This window comes from Palaemon carinicauda, chromosome 27, assembly GCF_036898095.1.
Source record: "Palaemon carinicauda isolate YSFRI2023 chromosome 27, ASM3689809v2, whole genome shotgun sequence".
In the NCBI taxonomy this organism is placed as follows: Eukaryota; Metazoa; Arthropoda; class Malacostraca; order Decapoda; family Palaemonidae; genus Palaemon; species Palaemon carinicauda.
The window spans coordinates 4,035,709-4,052,027 of record NC_090751.1 but is presented as its reverse complement, the minus strand read 5'-3'; the positions used below and the strand labels follow the sequence as shown (position 1 = coordinate 4,052,027).

Genomic DNA, 16,319 nt, shown 5'->3' with positions numbered 1-16,319 from the left:
ATCAGGGCAGCAGACAAGTCCTTAACCAGCTCTTCGGGGAAGAGGAACTTCGAGAGCGGAGCAAAAAGGAGTTGTGACCTTTGACAAGGTGTAATGCTGGAGGAAAGGAAGGTACACAGCTGTTCCCTTTTCTTCAAAACCCCTGATACAAACATCGACGCAAGCTCACCAGATCCATCCCTAATGGCCTTATCCATGCAGGACATTAATAGCATGGCAGAATCCTTGTCCGCAGGAGAGGTCTTCTTGCTGAGGGCCCCCAGGCACCAGTCTAGAAAGTTGAACATCTCAAATGCTCTAAATACTCCCTTCAGTAAGTGATCAAGGTCTGAGAAGGTCCAGCAAACCTTAGAGCGCCTCATTGCAGTTCTCCGAGGCGAGTCTACCAGACTTGAGAAGTCAGCCTGGGCAGAGGCAGGTACTCCCAAGCCTGGTGCTTCTCCTGTGGCATACCAAACGCTCGCTTTCGAAGTGAGCTTAGTCGGAGGGAACATGAAAGAAGTTTTGCCAAGGTGTTGCTTAGTCTGCAGCCACTCCCCTAAGATCCTTAACGCTCTCTTAGAGGACCTTGCTAGGACTAGCTTAGTATAGTTGGACTTAGCTTGTTGTATGCCCAGCGAAAACTCAGATGGCGGAGAGCGGGGAATAGCAGAGACAAAGTGGTCTGGGTAAACCTCCCTAAGCAGAGCCAAGACCTTACGAAAGTCAATAGACTGTGGAGAAGGCTTGGATTCATCCACGTCTGACGAGGGATCCAGGTGTGCCGCCTCATCATCAGACGCCTCATCACCAGAGTGTAGCGAAGAGATCGGACAAGAATGCTGAACAGCAGAGTCAGAACGAGTAGGAACAATATTAGTGGTTTCCTCTTCAAGTAACTGTTGAGGGAAAACCTGAGGCTCAGACTGCAAAGGCTGAATAAAAGACGAAGCAGAAGGAAGGCGCATGGGTGGAGGAGGCTGACTCCTAGCATGAGTGGTTGAACCCAAGGGTTGCGCTTGCTGAGCTGTTGGCGGAAGCGGAGTAGCAAGTTCCTGTTCCTGTGGTGTGAGCGGAGCGCGATGAGGTAGAGGCTGCGCAGAACAAGGTAAATGTCTCGCAAGCTGAGGCTCCTGAGGCGCAAGGCTAAGGTGTAGTGGTGCTTGCCTTGTGGAGGGTTGAGCTCGCTGCAGCGAGAGCTGAGGAGACTGACTCATGGACGGGAGAGGTTGTTGTACCTCAACCGAGTGTTGCACCACTGGTGGAGCAGCAAGTGGAGGCGGAGGAAGAGAGGTATAATCCTCCTGATCCCATTGTAAAGGTTGCCTTAAAGAAGGCGGAGGCTGAACACCACTGGGAACAGCAAACTCAGAACGAGGCTCAACATCGTACGCCTGGCAGGTGGTACTGCGATCAGGCGGAGCAAGCGCAGGCGGAGCGAGCGCAGGCGGAGCGAGCGCAGGCGGAGGGAGTGTAGGCGGAGGCGCAACACTCTCAGCCCGACACTCACGCATCAAGTCCGAAAGCTGTGCTTGCATGGACTGTAGAAGAGTCCACTTGGGGTCGGCAGAAACTACAGTAGGCTGAGGTAAAGCCTTAACAGTCGAGCTCTGTTGTGGCAGAACCTTACTCCTCTTGGGCGGAGTGCAGTCGACAGATGACTGCGGCGAGTCAGAGCTGAGCCAATGACTGCAACCTGGCTGAGCACTCGCGGACTGGACTCTGCGTTTAAGTGGTCTCGAGACCTGAGACCAACGTTTCTTCCCTGACAGTTGATCAGCGGACGAGAAAAAGACGGGCTCAATCGTCTGCAGGTGGGAGTGACGGTCTTTGGAAGACACGCCCGCAACCACCGAGGATACTTCTGTGCGCCTAACAAGGCCTGCCGAACCCTTATGCCCTTCGACATTGCTTCTCCCCTGGGCTTGGGAGCTTGCAAGAGGTCCCGGACTGGGAGGACGACTGGCTCGCACAGAAGTATCCTCACGCACCACACTGGCACTGACACTAGCACTTGGCACTGACACTAGCACTTGGCACTGCACTGACACTAGCACTCGTCACAGCACTGGCACTAATTCCACCCACTGCACTCTTGACCTTAAGTTCCTTGACTTCGGCCATCAGAGACTTATGATCACTTACCACTGACTCTACTTTATCGCCTAAGGCCTGAATAGCACGCAAAACAACAGACATATCAGGCGGAGGGCAAACAGTAGGTTCGGGGGTAGCCACTACAGGGGTAGGAAAAGGTAGGGGATCATGAGGTGAGGAAAAAAGTGAAGAGTGAGAAGAACTCCTCCTAACTCTACCTCTCTCTAACTTAGTTGAATATTTCAAAAGACGGACAAATTCCAGTTCCGAAAGTCCGGCGCATTCCTCACATCGATTTTCTAACTGACAGGGCCTGTCCCTACAGTCAGAACAAGCGGTGTGAGGATCTACCGAGGCCTTCGGAATACGCCTATTGCAAGACCTACATCGTCTATGGGAGGGGGCTTGCGAAATGTCAGACATCTTGAATCCAAAGAGTTAGCCAAAGGGGGTTCCAAAATCAAGCAAAAGATCGTTAACCGTTAATCAGGACTATATAAAAGCTATCTAGCTAATATAAGAAGGTTTCCAGTAAAGCGACAGCCGAAATCTGAGAGAATACTTCACCAATTAGCCGTGAAAATACTCGAAGATCATAAGCGTATCCTCAGAACGTCTTGCCGGAAGCACGACAGAGGAATAATTGAGGAGGTGTCAACAAGAAGTACTTGAGTACCTGGCCACAGGTGGCGCTGGTAAGTACACCCCCTTCTAGTATTGTGATAGCTGGCGTATCCCTCCATAGAATTCTGTCGGGCAACGGAGTTGACAGCTACATGATTATCGGGTAAGTTTAATATTGAAAATACTACTACAATACATCTAAGAAGAATACAGTACAGTAGGAGAAATAGAAAATTGATACTTTTCTTGCTGCTGTTTCCTCCTATAATTTTTCTTTTTTTTCATTTTGACAGCCCTATTTGATTAAATCCAGGTTTGCTCCAGTTTTTTCCCTAAATGTAGTAAAGTTTCTTTCCATTGTTCTCGATAAAATTTAAAGCTATTAACTCTTACATTTGAGTATTAATCTCTCTCAATACATCACTGTGAAAAAAATATCCCTGTCCTTTAATAGAGTTTGGATAATCTAATGTTGGAATTCACTTTAATTAGGTATTGTACAAAATTGTATTCTTCAATGCAAAACATATGTTCATCCACAATATTAGGAAAATTCTTCACATGAAGGGGTGTTTGACACTGATGTAGAGGAAAATAGAAGTTTCAAGCACAAACTGGAACCTCTTGAAACAAATCCAATTATATTCAAATATGGCACTGAAGCTAATTCTTTAGATCACACCATAGTTCAAATACCGATATCAAGAGCAATCAGTTAAAAGCTGCCACAGTTGGTGTAGCCTTGTTAGTCCACAATAATTCTTCATAGTCAAACTATGATTTCCATTCCTTTCTTTTTTGATCAGTTGTTATTTTTCAACAGACAAGTCCCCTCGTTTGTCTTGGCAACTTCAATTTGGGACAGCATGATGAATGCATGATCCAACTCTTCATAAGGCAGTCCTGAATTAAAGAGACCTTTATTGCCCATTTTAATAGCATTGTTATCCAGCTACTTTAAACTAATGTCCTGTGACTAGATTCAAATCAAATGGTAAACTTCTGAGGCTGACTTTTTGTTACTCTTTTAAAGGACTTCAGGGATAACAGTACACTTAACCCTCTGCTATCACGCCCAATTGATACTGTTACTGCCGCACTATAGCCAAAAATGCAATTGCCGAACTGAAGAACTTATGATATTACAATAATTCTTACTGATACCCCAACCTCAAATTTTACTCCTAATTTACCCTATTTCTACCTCTTTTATAATAAAATTACTTTAATTACTAACACCCCAAAATACTGTTTAATAAGTAATAAAAACAAAGCATAATAGGCCATTTTCTTTACCTTTTTGGGGATGAGAGCTTGAGTGGAGTATAGGGGTTCTGAGGCTGGCAATGAATAGCCTCTCTTTCGGTAACGAGTCGGCAATATTTTTTTCAGTCGTATATTTCAAACAGTATGGCTTTTCTATACAAATTGCAAGGTATATTGAAGCATTAGGTTTGTTTAGTACAGGATATATAAAAATTCAATTTTTATTTTCCCTGGGGTTCAAGTTTTTGACACGTAGGCGAGGTTCGTTTATCAGCAATGAACACCCTAACGTTCGGTAACGGGTCGGCAATATTTTCTCAGTCATATATTTAAACAGTATAGATCTTCTTTACGAAGATTTATTTTTGTGTCGTACAGAACAGGGTACAGTATATAAAAGAGAGTCTCTCTCTCTCTCTCTCTCTCTCTCTCTCTCTCTCTCTCTCTCTCTCTCTCTCTCTCTCTCATGTGCTATACAATATTTTCAAATATTGTTACTGAAGAAATCAAAATCTTTGTTTCCTTAAGAAGAGTCAATTAAATACGACACAAAAAAAATTATACCATGTATAAATCCATTTCAAATACTGTGGTAGCTTAAAAAAACATATTCAGTTTTGTCAGCTAACCACTATTTTTAGGAAACAACATTATTGCATTCTAAAAAATTATGATTATTTAAATAGTTCATTGTGCTTGAATAAAACCTTTATGTACTTTTGTTTTAAATTTCGGGTGTATCTTAACAGTCAAATATTACCGACTTCTTTTTGTATTACTTTTGGTTGTGATCAGCTGATGTCGAGCCGATGCTCTCGAGATTATGCGCACATACGAATAACAAAGAGTATTGTTCATACTATTTTCTTAACTTATTCAAAACATCTATACAGTTAATATTACATAAGCACCAATATGTTATAAGCTATAATATTTTTCATATAGTACTCTGTGTGTGTGTGTTTACAAAGTCTCAATTAAATACTGAGGAAACCCGAATATTTGAATTTCTCGAACAACCAGTGTGCACTATAGCAGTCAATTAGGGCATGATAAAGGCATCTGGGCAGCTTTTTAAGTATGGCTGATAGTAATAAAACGCTACTGCAGAATGTGCTAAAGCAGAGGGTCAAGTGTACAGTATGCTATAATCTAACAGTCCTCGGGTATAATTTGTAAATTTACATAAATTTCTTACTTCACATGATCGGGTAGCCATTTGTCGCCAAAAATCTTTCCACTTTTGGATAGGAGGAATACCAATTGTGTGCAATAAACAAGTACAGTATGCATAAAGATACATGACAAGTTTCCAGTAGGCATAAAATATATGCATATTGTACTGTACCATAAGCTGGTCAGGAAAATAATATAACCAAATTCAAAGACAATCAAAAAAATTTTCTAAATTTCTCAAACCTGAATATAAAATTTTAAAACTTACCTGCCACAGCCATTTGCATGACAATTTGAAAGTTTTCCCTTCACTGGTTTGTATGCACCATCTTGCTTCAGCTTGTTATTTTGAAGTATGTACAAGTTAACCTCTTTATCGCAGGGACGAGGTTTTGTCTTGTTGATATATGCCAACTGAAAATACATAAAAAAACATAGTATTATAAGATAAAGGTGTAAAGAATTAGAGTGGACTTCTGCTGGATCAGACCATTTCTGGGAGAAAAAGTTCGGCCTCCTGATCTGTTGAATATGCCGGCTTCCATTTACTTTCCTATGAAATTTTTCGATCCTGAATGAAAACAGTATAACTCAATAGTTTTAGAAAGTAAAATTATAAAGGTCTTAATACTTTTCTGATCAGAAAACCTTCCGCTGCAGTATATCTTCAAATTCAAAGTAAATGTATGATTTTCTTTTGTACAAACCACTTTACAATTTCTATCTTACACTGGGCTAGGAACATAAATCCATCCTTTAAATTGATTATACAAAAACCTATGTACTTACTTTCCCAAACACCCGAGTTACCTCTTACCCTATGGTTAAACTGCGACTAACACTAGGAATTAGAGCGACCCCTCAATTTCAATCTTGGTTTGTAACTTGGGAGGAAAAAGTAAAAGGGTCATAAGACGCCTACACTTATTTAGCATTTACTGTTAGGTACGGAACAGTTTCACATATTAAGCAATTAAAGTTATTCCTTTCAATTAGCAGTGAATCCTTATTTTGTAGCTCAAGGAAAAACAGTCGGAAGCAGAAGGGTCACAGACAACTTTACTAAGAAAGGATTCTGCTTACATACAAAAGAATAACTACTCACAGTCAATCAACCATTTTTAATAAAATAGTCTCGATATTTATCTACTTGGAAATAACTGCTTAACAAATTGGCTATGAAATCAATTGTAACCTCCTACCCCTATATGCATATCCTACTGGAGAGCCATATAGACCCAACTGCTGGGGTATATGGGCTAAATACATAAATCCAATCCTATATGCATATCTATCATTAACATCGCCTTTTGTCGCAAGTTAATTTATTGTCATTAATTGTTCAGGACTTGTTCCATGGAATAGCTGTATTACCTTTTCTTGTAGCAATAAAACTGTAAACAAATTATAACTTCTTGTTAATTAAAAGCCATTGTGAACACCAAAGTATGCTTATGAAGTTAATGTGACTTAAACATCCTATAATACAGTATGTATAAGTTAACTATTTCATCATAGCCTTTAACCGAGTTAAATGCATTTCATCGTCTAATTGGATATAATTTTCATTCATCAATACTTCTCTGATACCTAGTTAAGTTTTGCTTTTCATGAATATATTTCTGAGTGTTCCTTCCACCTCCCTCTACTAGCAGTTTTGGAGACAAACCTACCCTACCTACAATATAAATACTGTAGCATTCTTCAGACCTATTTTGATTCATCATTATATCTGGCAAATGGAACTACAATTAGAAGAGCTTCTAGACATATTTCTTAGTCAATTCTTTATAAAATGCCTTTTTAAGAGATTTTCTTTATTCATCACTATTCAACTCATATTCATGACTTCAACTATAATGCATCCTGTTGCAGTTTTCTGCTGATTTTTCAGTCATTTGATTCCAAAGAGAATAGTTTTAAGTCTGATAAGAATTCCATGGTCTCAAAAACATAAAATCTACTACCACTGACTCCATAAGAGGTATTCCTTAGAGTGCCTTATGTGGCACATTGCAGACAGTACTAATAACAATACATTGTCACTCTTTCAAAGCATCAGATGCTGGTATCATCTCAATTGAAAAATCCTTAAGGCAGGCACCAGAACTGTAAAGAATTCTTTACAGAATGCATTGTGGCTCATTCACAGACTTCTTCCTGGAGATCCTAATTTCCTTCTTCCTTAAGACCAAAATAAGCAAATGAACCTTACTGATTTTTGAAACCTTATGTAGGTCTTGCAATTCTGATGAATAAGGTTCTTTGACCAATGGCAGTTATTCTGAATGGAATCTAGAAAACCTGACAGGCCATTAAAAATAAGGTCCTGGGTTTAATGTCACAGACATTTATAGAAGACAGTATAACTAAACCACCGATAATGCTCTATGGATAAAGTTTATACTACTATTAACTCTTGGTCACACTGAGAAAAAAATAAATAAAGTATATCAGCAACCCATAAAGGATTCAGCATAGCATGATGTTTTCTTTCAGCTCAATATTGGTGGTCTCGGTTAATGCACCAATTGAAGCAGTTCTTACTGTCCCCCTTCCCTCTGCATCAACTTTTCCATACACAAGAAACCAATCCTAATCAAGCAACTGCCCAATCTGAACAACAGAAACATCTATTAATACACATTTTAAAAGGCAAATAAATCAAGGCAACAGCTATCAGCAGGTTAGGTGAGCTAGAAAAGGACATAAAAGTACTGCCAATCATAGGCAGACTTTAGGTAGAAGACCCATTGTTTAACCAGAACTACTGGAAACAGTGGAATTGAGTAATGTCCATATTGTCATGATTCCTTACAAGTATTCAAGTACTAGAATATGTAAGACCTTATTCAGGTTCATATGGTGGAAGCAAATATGGTTTAATGCATTCCAGAATCTTTATCTTTTGCTACACATCCAAGATTACAACATTTAAGCAAGGAAACTTATGTTTTCACAATGGTTCTGGACAACATCTCTACGTCAAGGATACATACTTTCGTGAAAACGGTACTATACAAATTCTTGTATTGAGCTGTCAAATCAGCTGTGACTATATTAGGACCCTTCATACTTGCTACAAGATACAAAAGAATTGTCAGTTCCGATCAGATCCCAAGATGATCTGGCTGGTATTGTGAGTGTGGATTAGTCACCAATCACTGCATACTTAGGAATTATTTTTTGCAAGCCTATAGAATGACAAGTTAAAATAGCATTGAGACATTTGGCTGGATGAACTCAAGCTAGAGATTTACCATTGTGGGGCTGCAATCTCTACACATTCACTTGCACTTCAAGTCAATATTGATGTTTCAGCTTTCAATCTGTTCAGTTCAAGTCATTAATTGCAGTACTACCCTATACAGTATCATAAAAGAATTCTTTGAAATCTATATAACATGAGAAACCCATTGGTCAAACAGTGTCCTTTATTTTTAGGCTTTGGCATTTCATCTTTCAACATATGCCAACTGACGATAATTTACAAAGTAGTCAGTAAAAGTTTAATAATCAGAACTCTTACCATGCAGTAGTTTCATAATTTCTAGAATATTATCAATCTTGTCACCAAATCACCATAACAATTGTTATTTAAATATTTTACACTCATTGAGAACTAATAATAAACAATATAGCACTTTAATAGTGGATGTGAATGTACTGTAAAAATTAATGATGAAAAATAAAATAAAGGTATGGTAAAAAAAGTAACTTACCACACAAAAGTTTGTTATTCCCCAAACAAAAATGAATACTGCTCTACACTGTACATAATTATGAAAAAAAATAAAAAAAAATAGCGTAACAAACTGAAACCTGCACTAAAGAAAAGCTATAAAAGCTCCCCTTAAAATATCTGCTCTAAGTATGATAATGCAAGTTCTTTCTATTGTCACTCATATCTATTTCAACCATTAATGATGTCATCCTTTTTATTCTGTGTCACAAAATACAGAGAGAATCCAATAACCAGACAGACTCTACAAATTAGCAAAATAAGCAACAGTTTGTGCATTATTATATAAGCAGGATGTGCATGTTTTACTATGATGGGGGCCCAAGGGGTACAAAGACCATAGATACCTCAGCGACTGTTCGGAAGTAAAAATACGGAAAAACTAGGTTACGTTGATAATAATAGACAGATTTCTCTATACAGAGATTAATGCACTGTACGGTACAATGATTAGTTGTAAATGTCATAGTGATTTCAATCTTTTAGATTCAACAGATGAAGAGCTAGGTAGAGAAAAGCATAAAGAAATTATTCCTTGGGCTCCCAAAATATATTTTACATTCAAGGATATTTACTCGAGCCCCAAATGACATATTTCAAGTTCAGTAACCTTCTTTATTTATCTGTCGAAAAAATCATGCTCCTGCATTGGATTTTTAGGAGATTCAACAACTCCAAGTCTGGACTTAGGAGATGGGATCAATGCTAAGAGTGTAGCATCACCAACACAAGCAACAAGGTTGTTTTCAAAGCAAAACCAAGTACTGTACTGTATCAAAAACACTTTTCTAAGGAACACCAGAGATTACTCATGTAGTCACTATAGTGCAATTTATTAGTTTAAAAAAAATCAATAATTCCATAGATTACTAAAAAAATAAAAACATGTATCTGCTCAAATTTCAAGTCATGGGCCTCATGATTAGCATGATCAAAGGCGGCACTAAAGTGAAGACCAAACACATGAGCTCCTTGACTAGAATATAGGTATTTCTGTAAATGCCAGAAATTGTAAAGAGAGCATCAAAAGCAAGAAGCTCTTGCAAATCCAACCTCGGGGGTAGAAGATTACTTTTGGCATCTACATTATTTTTGGAACATACATTCAAATATTTTGCCAATAAACATTCAAAAGCTTAAGATGACAAGAGAGTAGTAACCATCAGGGCTACAGCTTTCACAACCAAGTTTATCTAAACGAGTAACACTGCGACCTTTTCCAACAAGTGCAAAATACTTTTTATATCTAATTTGCAAAAAAAAAGAAGATATAGAAAACTCAAGAAGCATGATACAGCATGAGAAATGACATTTTGGTCCACACCTCCTTCAATTCAATTAAAATTCATCTTCAAAGGACTGAAAAGCTAAACAAGTTTAACTTCAGATAAACAAGAATGAGACAGAATTAGTTTCTCATTGTTCTGCTTACTGTTAAATACATCAACCAAAAGAGTCACCTTCCTTAAGACAGTGAGTAACAGAGCTGTCTAATTTGAGCAAATGGGGAACTGTCATGTCTACACCTAAAACGTAGATTTAAAGGTAGCTCATCATCTATATCTCAGATTCAATATAACAGAGGCCATGACAAAGCGCATTGAGCAGTAATAAGTTGTCACATACATTGTACTGCAATTAAATCTGCACTTTGAAGCATGAAAGAAGCTTTCAGAAGTCAGAATTTATGCTTAAAACTAATAATTAAATATTAGTCAAGACTGTAGACCAAACACAAGTGTAGGCATTCTCTAGTTATCACACGTACAGCTTTACACTCCAAATAGGAAAGACTGCCTTAACCAGCACTATCATATTTCTTAATCATCATGTTGCCCCTAACTTTGAAAATGCTGCAGACTATTAAAAACTTCCTAAAATGAAGATAATTATTTAAACTTTGTTTTTCCTCTGTTACAACTGAACAAATCAAGAAGAAATGTATTATATTCATAATACTGTCTCTACATGGTAAGTCTTGAACATGGAAAGCAACCTCTTCCAAAAATTTATCAGGGAATCAACTGAAATTTTAAAACTTGGACAAACAAGCTTTGATATATACAGTGAAGCGTTGAATAAGCTTGGTGTCAATGAGTATTATATTTTCGATGTAACTGCTATGCAGACAAATTTAAATTTCTTACTTAATGCTTGTGTTAAAAGAAGATTCTCTGTATTCTGTACAATGGGAAAGGATGACATCTCATTTAGTCGACAGATAAGAGTCAGTAGCTTCTTAAAAATGTGCTTCCCAAAGCTTCAAATACACTCACATCCAATCAATCTTGCTATCATTTGTCTTAGGATTGGATAGCATGAAACATACACACAGGCTTTCCTTCTCAGGCTGCATAAAGTATCGGAGTAGAGCTCTTTTAGAAAAACTAAATTACTATTACAAAAAAAAAACTCTAAGACACTGCCTTCACAGGTCACTGAATGGAGACTAAACAAATGAATATACTGTACAGTAGTAGTGATTTATAAAGATTTAGCTACCAGATAATAATATCTTTGCTACAAAATAAAAATGTTTTATATCAAATATTAATATTTGATATCACTTACCAATTATATTTATCAAACGCTCGAAATTTCTGTAAGATCAAAGTTCCGCCATCATCATCCGTCTATGTGAAATCACAAATGATTAAAAGTAATTCATAGCTAAACTAAATAGCAAGTCAAATGAAACCCAAGAATATCGTAAAATTTGTAACTATTAAGATAAAAACAAACGCACACTACATGATGGGTAACTATACAGCTCTTGCCCTTGTCTACATTTACAGCAAGAGATTGAAGGGATTTTTTAGACGTAAGAAAAATCAGGGTTCCTAAGGAAACAGTGCTTCAGTCACTTTTACTCTTACTGCATATAAATAGTTGATGCTGGATTTAAAAGAAAGACAATGTACAAAGGACTATGCAAATTTTAGAATAACGTTTTATGCAACAGGATAAAAAATGTCTTGCAAGAAATAAAGATGGCAAAGTACAGTTAAAGCCGAGAATAATGTTCAGCCTACTAAACCATGAAGAATGCAGTTCATAAGAAACAACACAAATTTAATTCTTTGCAGTGCAGCAATATTAAATGAAGAAGGCTTAAAATATACATTGGCGTCATAATGTCTAGTGACCAGCAAATGAATATGAGCACAAGCATCATGTGCAAAGGCTAACAAATTACAGTACTGAACGCCCTAAAACAAAATGGATTTTTTTTTTCACATTCTTAGATAGTAGCATACTTGAGAATAATATGACTCTTCTCCTTAAATATGCAAGCACGACTTGGGACACATACCAAGAGTCACTCCAGCATATTTGAGTAAGTGCAAAAGCAAGTATCAAGATTGGCTAGCAAGCATCTATCACTAGGAACCAGCATATAATCCCCTAAACCGGAAAACACTACAGCAAAGGAGAATAACAAATTCCTGTACAAAGAACTATAAGAAAAAGCAAGTATACCTGTAAAGAACTTATGCAAGAACAGAAAAAATATGAAGGTCATGTCATTCAAAGAGCACTAAAAAAGAAAAGAAAGAACTGAACAAATTACCTCTAGTCGCAAGTCCGGCTGAAAATTAAAAAGACAACATCAGAACGTTTCTAAAGGAAAATTAAGAAATAAACCAAGAAAACAATGATAACATGAATGATGTTCAAGAGATTTCACTGTGATGTGTGCAACAGACATCAAACAAGATATAATAATGTTAGGTTTTGCAAGACTTTACTGAACATGTGAGTAGCAACATTGTACGAGTAAACAAAATGTCAAAACACAGCAGTTTCTTTATTCACTAAATAGTTTTCGGGTATATTTATATCCCTCAAAAAGGATAACTAGCAATCAAGCAGCCAGCTTGACGTAAACAGGTAACTACCAGTAAGGGAACTCCTCAAGGGCTACTTTGGAATACAGGGTAGCACACAAAAATAGTTGAAAGTAAAAAAAAAAAGGGTGACAGCTTGCATATTCTAGTATGATTCTACTTACAGGAAAGAAGGGTCTAACAGCCAAAACATCAGTGGATGTAAAATGATCACATCAAATCTAAGAATATTCAGAAACTAATGTTGGTGAAGAAATGGAGGGCGAGTTTAAGGCATTCAATTGGGGCAGATTTTTTTTCTTGCATATTTTCTCCAGTCAATCTTAGCATCAGTTATGTTGGCCATTACGCAAGTGGTCGAATATTTTAGAAAGGGAATATTTCTGATAAATTGTGTATTACCTTGAAAGCTTTTTCTTCAGGAGTCGGAGTCTAATACCAGTTATGTTAATGGCATGAAATGAAAAAATTATTTTTGAGTCTACCACAAGCATATTTCAAAGTAAGCATATCACGGACAGATTTCTTTTGTTCTAATATTTTTTGCTCCAGTCTATGATATTGTCATTTATGTTTCACCATCATGCAAATGGCCAGGTAATGATAAAAAGTAATATCACTGAATAAGTGTTTATTACCTGCTCTACCTCTATGTCTTCGGTGGTGGCCGGTGTCTAACACCAGATATGTAAATGGCATGAAATGAGAGAATTAGCTTTGAGTCCATCATAAGCATATTTCAGTGTATTGCTACTGTTGTCATTAGCACAAAGTGGCTTTCCTCTATGGTGAATGTAAGGAACGGGATAATGAACGCCATTAAGTCTGTTCTATTGACTTGCCTCCAAAGAGAGAGAAAACCAGAGAGAGAGAAAGATATCCATATAAAGCAGCATTCATTTACCTCTGAATGTATATACGAGTTTTTAATTAAGCTGACTCCACAACACATACTTTATAAATACAAGTAATAAATATAACGAATTTTGAAGTTACTTGTATTTTTCCTAACTATACAAATCTGAGTCCTTTACAAAGGAGAATGATAACAGTAAAGCTGGAATACAGCAGTTAAAATCTTATAACGAGGTGTAGGTAGCTGTCCGGTGGTTACCAGCTAGAAGTAAGGAAGTCTGATCCCTCTGCTTGCTCACTAGTAGTCACTTTGATTACAGCTGGGACTTTGTATGGATAGGAAAAATACAAAGCACTTCCATATTAGGCATTTGTTCTGGCAAATATAAACCCTCGTCCTTTACATACACCTCATACTTAGGCGGGAGGAAGTTCTTGTTCCAACTGGCAGGAAAATTAATAAAGGGATTACTAATCTTGTACCTCATAGGTGGCAACAGTTCAAGTTCCTTATACCTCGTATGCCAGTGGTATAATTACTAGTGGGTCCACAGCCCGTACAATAAAGGTCACCGAGCAGAAAATCTCAATGTCGTAATGCTGAAGCATACGTATACTAATGGGTTTTCCTGGTTCCAACCAGGTAGCAATGGTATCCAATGGGTTTGCTTGATTCACATCATGTGGCATAGGTATTGTAATGTGTTTGCCTGGTTATTACAAGCTACTCCTAGTTATGGAGTTTGTTGAATGGCCCTTCTATATCATGTTATTGAAAAGCTACCTGTAAGGTCGGACTTTCCTGCCAAGGAATCGATTCCAGCTGACAGGGTTTCCAATGTTGTTTCCCAGTAGAGGGGAAGATTAAGGTGAAAGGAAAGGGCAAGTCAGTCTTCACTTTCATCCTAGTATAACATATAACCTCCATTCTCAATTCACTGCTAAGGTTCAGTGGACAGGAGCAGACGGCAGTGATACCACCTGCTGTGTAGTTACTACAGGGCCTAGCAAGAAGTGTTTAGGGACCTCCACAATGATTCCACCGAGTTGTGGGATTTCTGGGCGTGTGGGTGTGTGTGGATAATGGAACATGTTGGATTGAGGTGGTCATATCTTCACAGCCTCTATCTTGAGGAGGTAGATGGTACAGGTATTATTCTATCTGGGGCCCTTTACATGTTATTGAGAGTTAAACCGAGTTAGGAGTGGCTCAAACTTGACTCAAGATACTCCTTATCTGGCATAATAAGGGAAAGCTTAGTTGATGACATCCCAAAGATGCTGGAAGGCCTCCTCAAATACTGCCTATAGGCTTGGCATTGGTAAGCAGAATATCAGAAGTTTCCGATTAGTGGTCAGATCAACTCTGGGAGAAACCCTTCAATTTAAAGTTTTGTTTGCTATCTAATGATGCAAAGACCATTCGAAGCCTACAATCTGCACCCTTCTGCTCAGTTTGTCCTTCCCCAACTTTCTTTCTCGTCTTACCGCGGGTCTTGGTGACCGAGTCGAAAAGTGCCCAACCGTCGATCCCAACTGTCACTTGGTAGCTTGGGAAAAAACAGTTCCGCCTTTATTGTTGCTTCTGTCTCTACGGTGGTGATGTCACTTATTCACACCATGAGTGACTGGTCAAAAGAGAGCAAAAGTGTTTTAAAAGACACTTCATGTCTCAACACTTTGAGATAGGACTATTATGATAATTATTATTATTATTACTAAGCTACAACACAAGTTGGAAAAGCAGGATGCTATGGGTCCAAAGGCTCCAACAGAGAAAAATAGCCCAAAGAGGAAAGGAAATAAACAAACTACACGAGAAGTAATGGACAATTGAAATTAAATATTTCAAGAACAGTAATAACATTAAACGAGGTCATAAACTATAAAAAGAGATTGACGTCAACCTATTCAAGATTAAAACATTCGTTGCAAGTTTGAACCTTTGAAGTTCCACCGATTCAACTATCTGATTAGGAAGATCCTTCCAGAACTTGGTCACAACTGGAATAAAACTTCTAGAATACTGTGTGGTATTGAGCCTTGATGATGGAAAAGGCATGAAAATTAAAATTACCTCCATAACTAGTATCACGAATGGAATGGTACTGTCCGGGAAGATCTGAATACAAAGGATGGTCAAAATTATAAAAATTCTTATGCAACTTGCATAATGACTAATTAAATGATTGTGCCAGAGATTAATATCTAGATCAGGATTACAAAATTTAATAGACTAAATTCCTGTCCAACAAATTAAGATGAAATTCCCCAGCTGAAGACCAGACATGAAAACAATACTCAAAACAAGGCAGAATGAAAGAATTAAAATACTTCTCTAGAATAAATTGATTAATAAGTCAATCTTTTATGTTCAATAAGAGACAGAGAGAATGTGTTTCTTAAAAGTAAATTTGCTATCAAGAATTACACCAAAATAAAGTCATACAGTGTTAAAGAAACATTATCAATGTTGAGATCAGGATGATGAAGAGCCACTGTCCTCGACCTACTTACAATCATAATTTGAGTTTTGTTAGTATTCAACTTCATGCCCCATAACTTGCACCATGCACTAATTTTAGCTAGGTCTCCATCAAAGGATTCGGCAACCCTAGATCTACATTCAGGATATGAAACTGATGCAAAAAGTAGCATTATTTGTATATGCAACGCATTTGTTTTCTAGACCAAACCACATGTAATGTACAGTACATATATTATTATTATTA

The 16,319-nt window shown here is 37.6% G+C and overlaps 1 protein-coding gene across 3 annotated transcripts in view; it reads right to left on the bottom strand.

The window, feature by feature from the left end:
* Positions 1-16,319, bottom strand: part of LOC137620511 (voltage-dependent calcium channel subunit alpha-2/delta-3-like) — a 263,284-nt gene that overhangs the window by 35,631 nt on the left and 211,334 nt on the right. For all 3 annotated transcript variants that reach the window (XM_068350700.1, XM_068350701.1, XM_068350702.1), the window contains 4 exons: positions 13,371-13,406; positions 13,135-13,164; positions 12,456-12,473; positions 5,411-5,556 (listed from right to left, as the gene is read on the bottom strand). In XM_068350700.1, the coding sequence (XP_068206801.1) occupies positions 5,411-5,556; positions 12,456-12,473; positions 13,135-13,164; positions 13,371-13,406 (230 nt within the window). The remainder of the gene's footprint in view (positions 1-5,410; positions 5,557-12,455; positions 12,474-13,134; positions 13,165-13,370; positions 13,407-16,319) is intronic.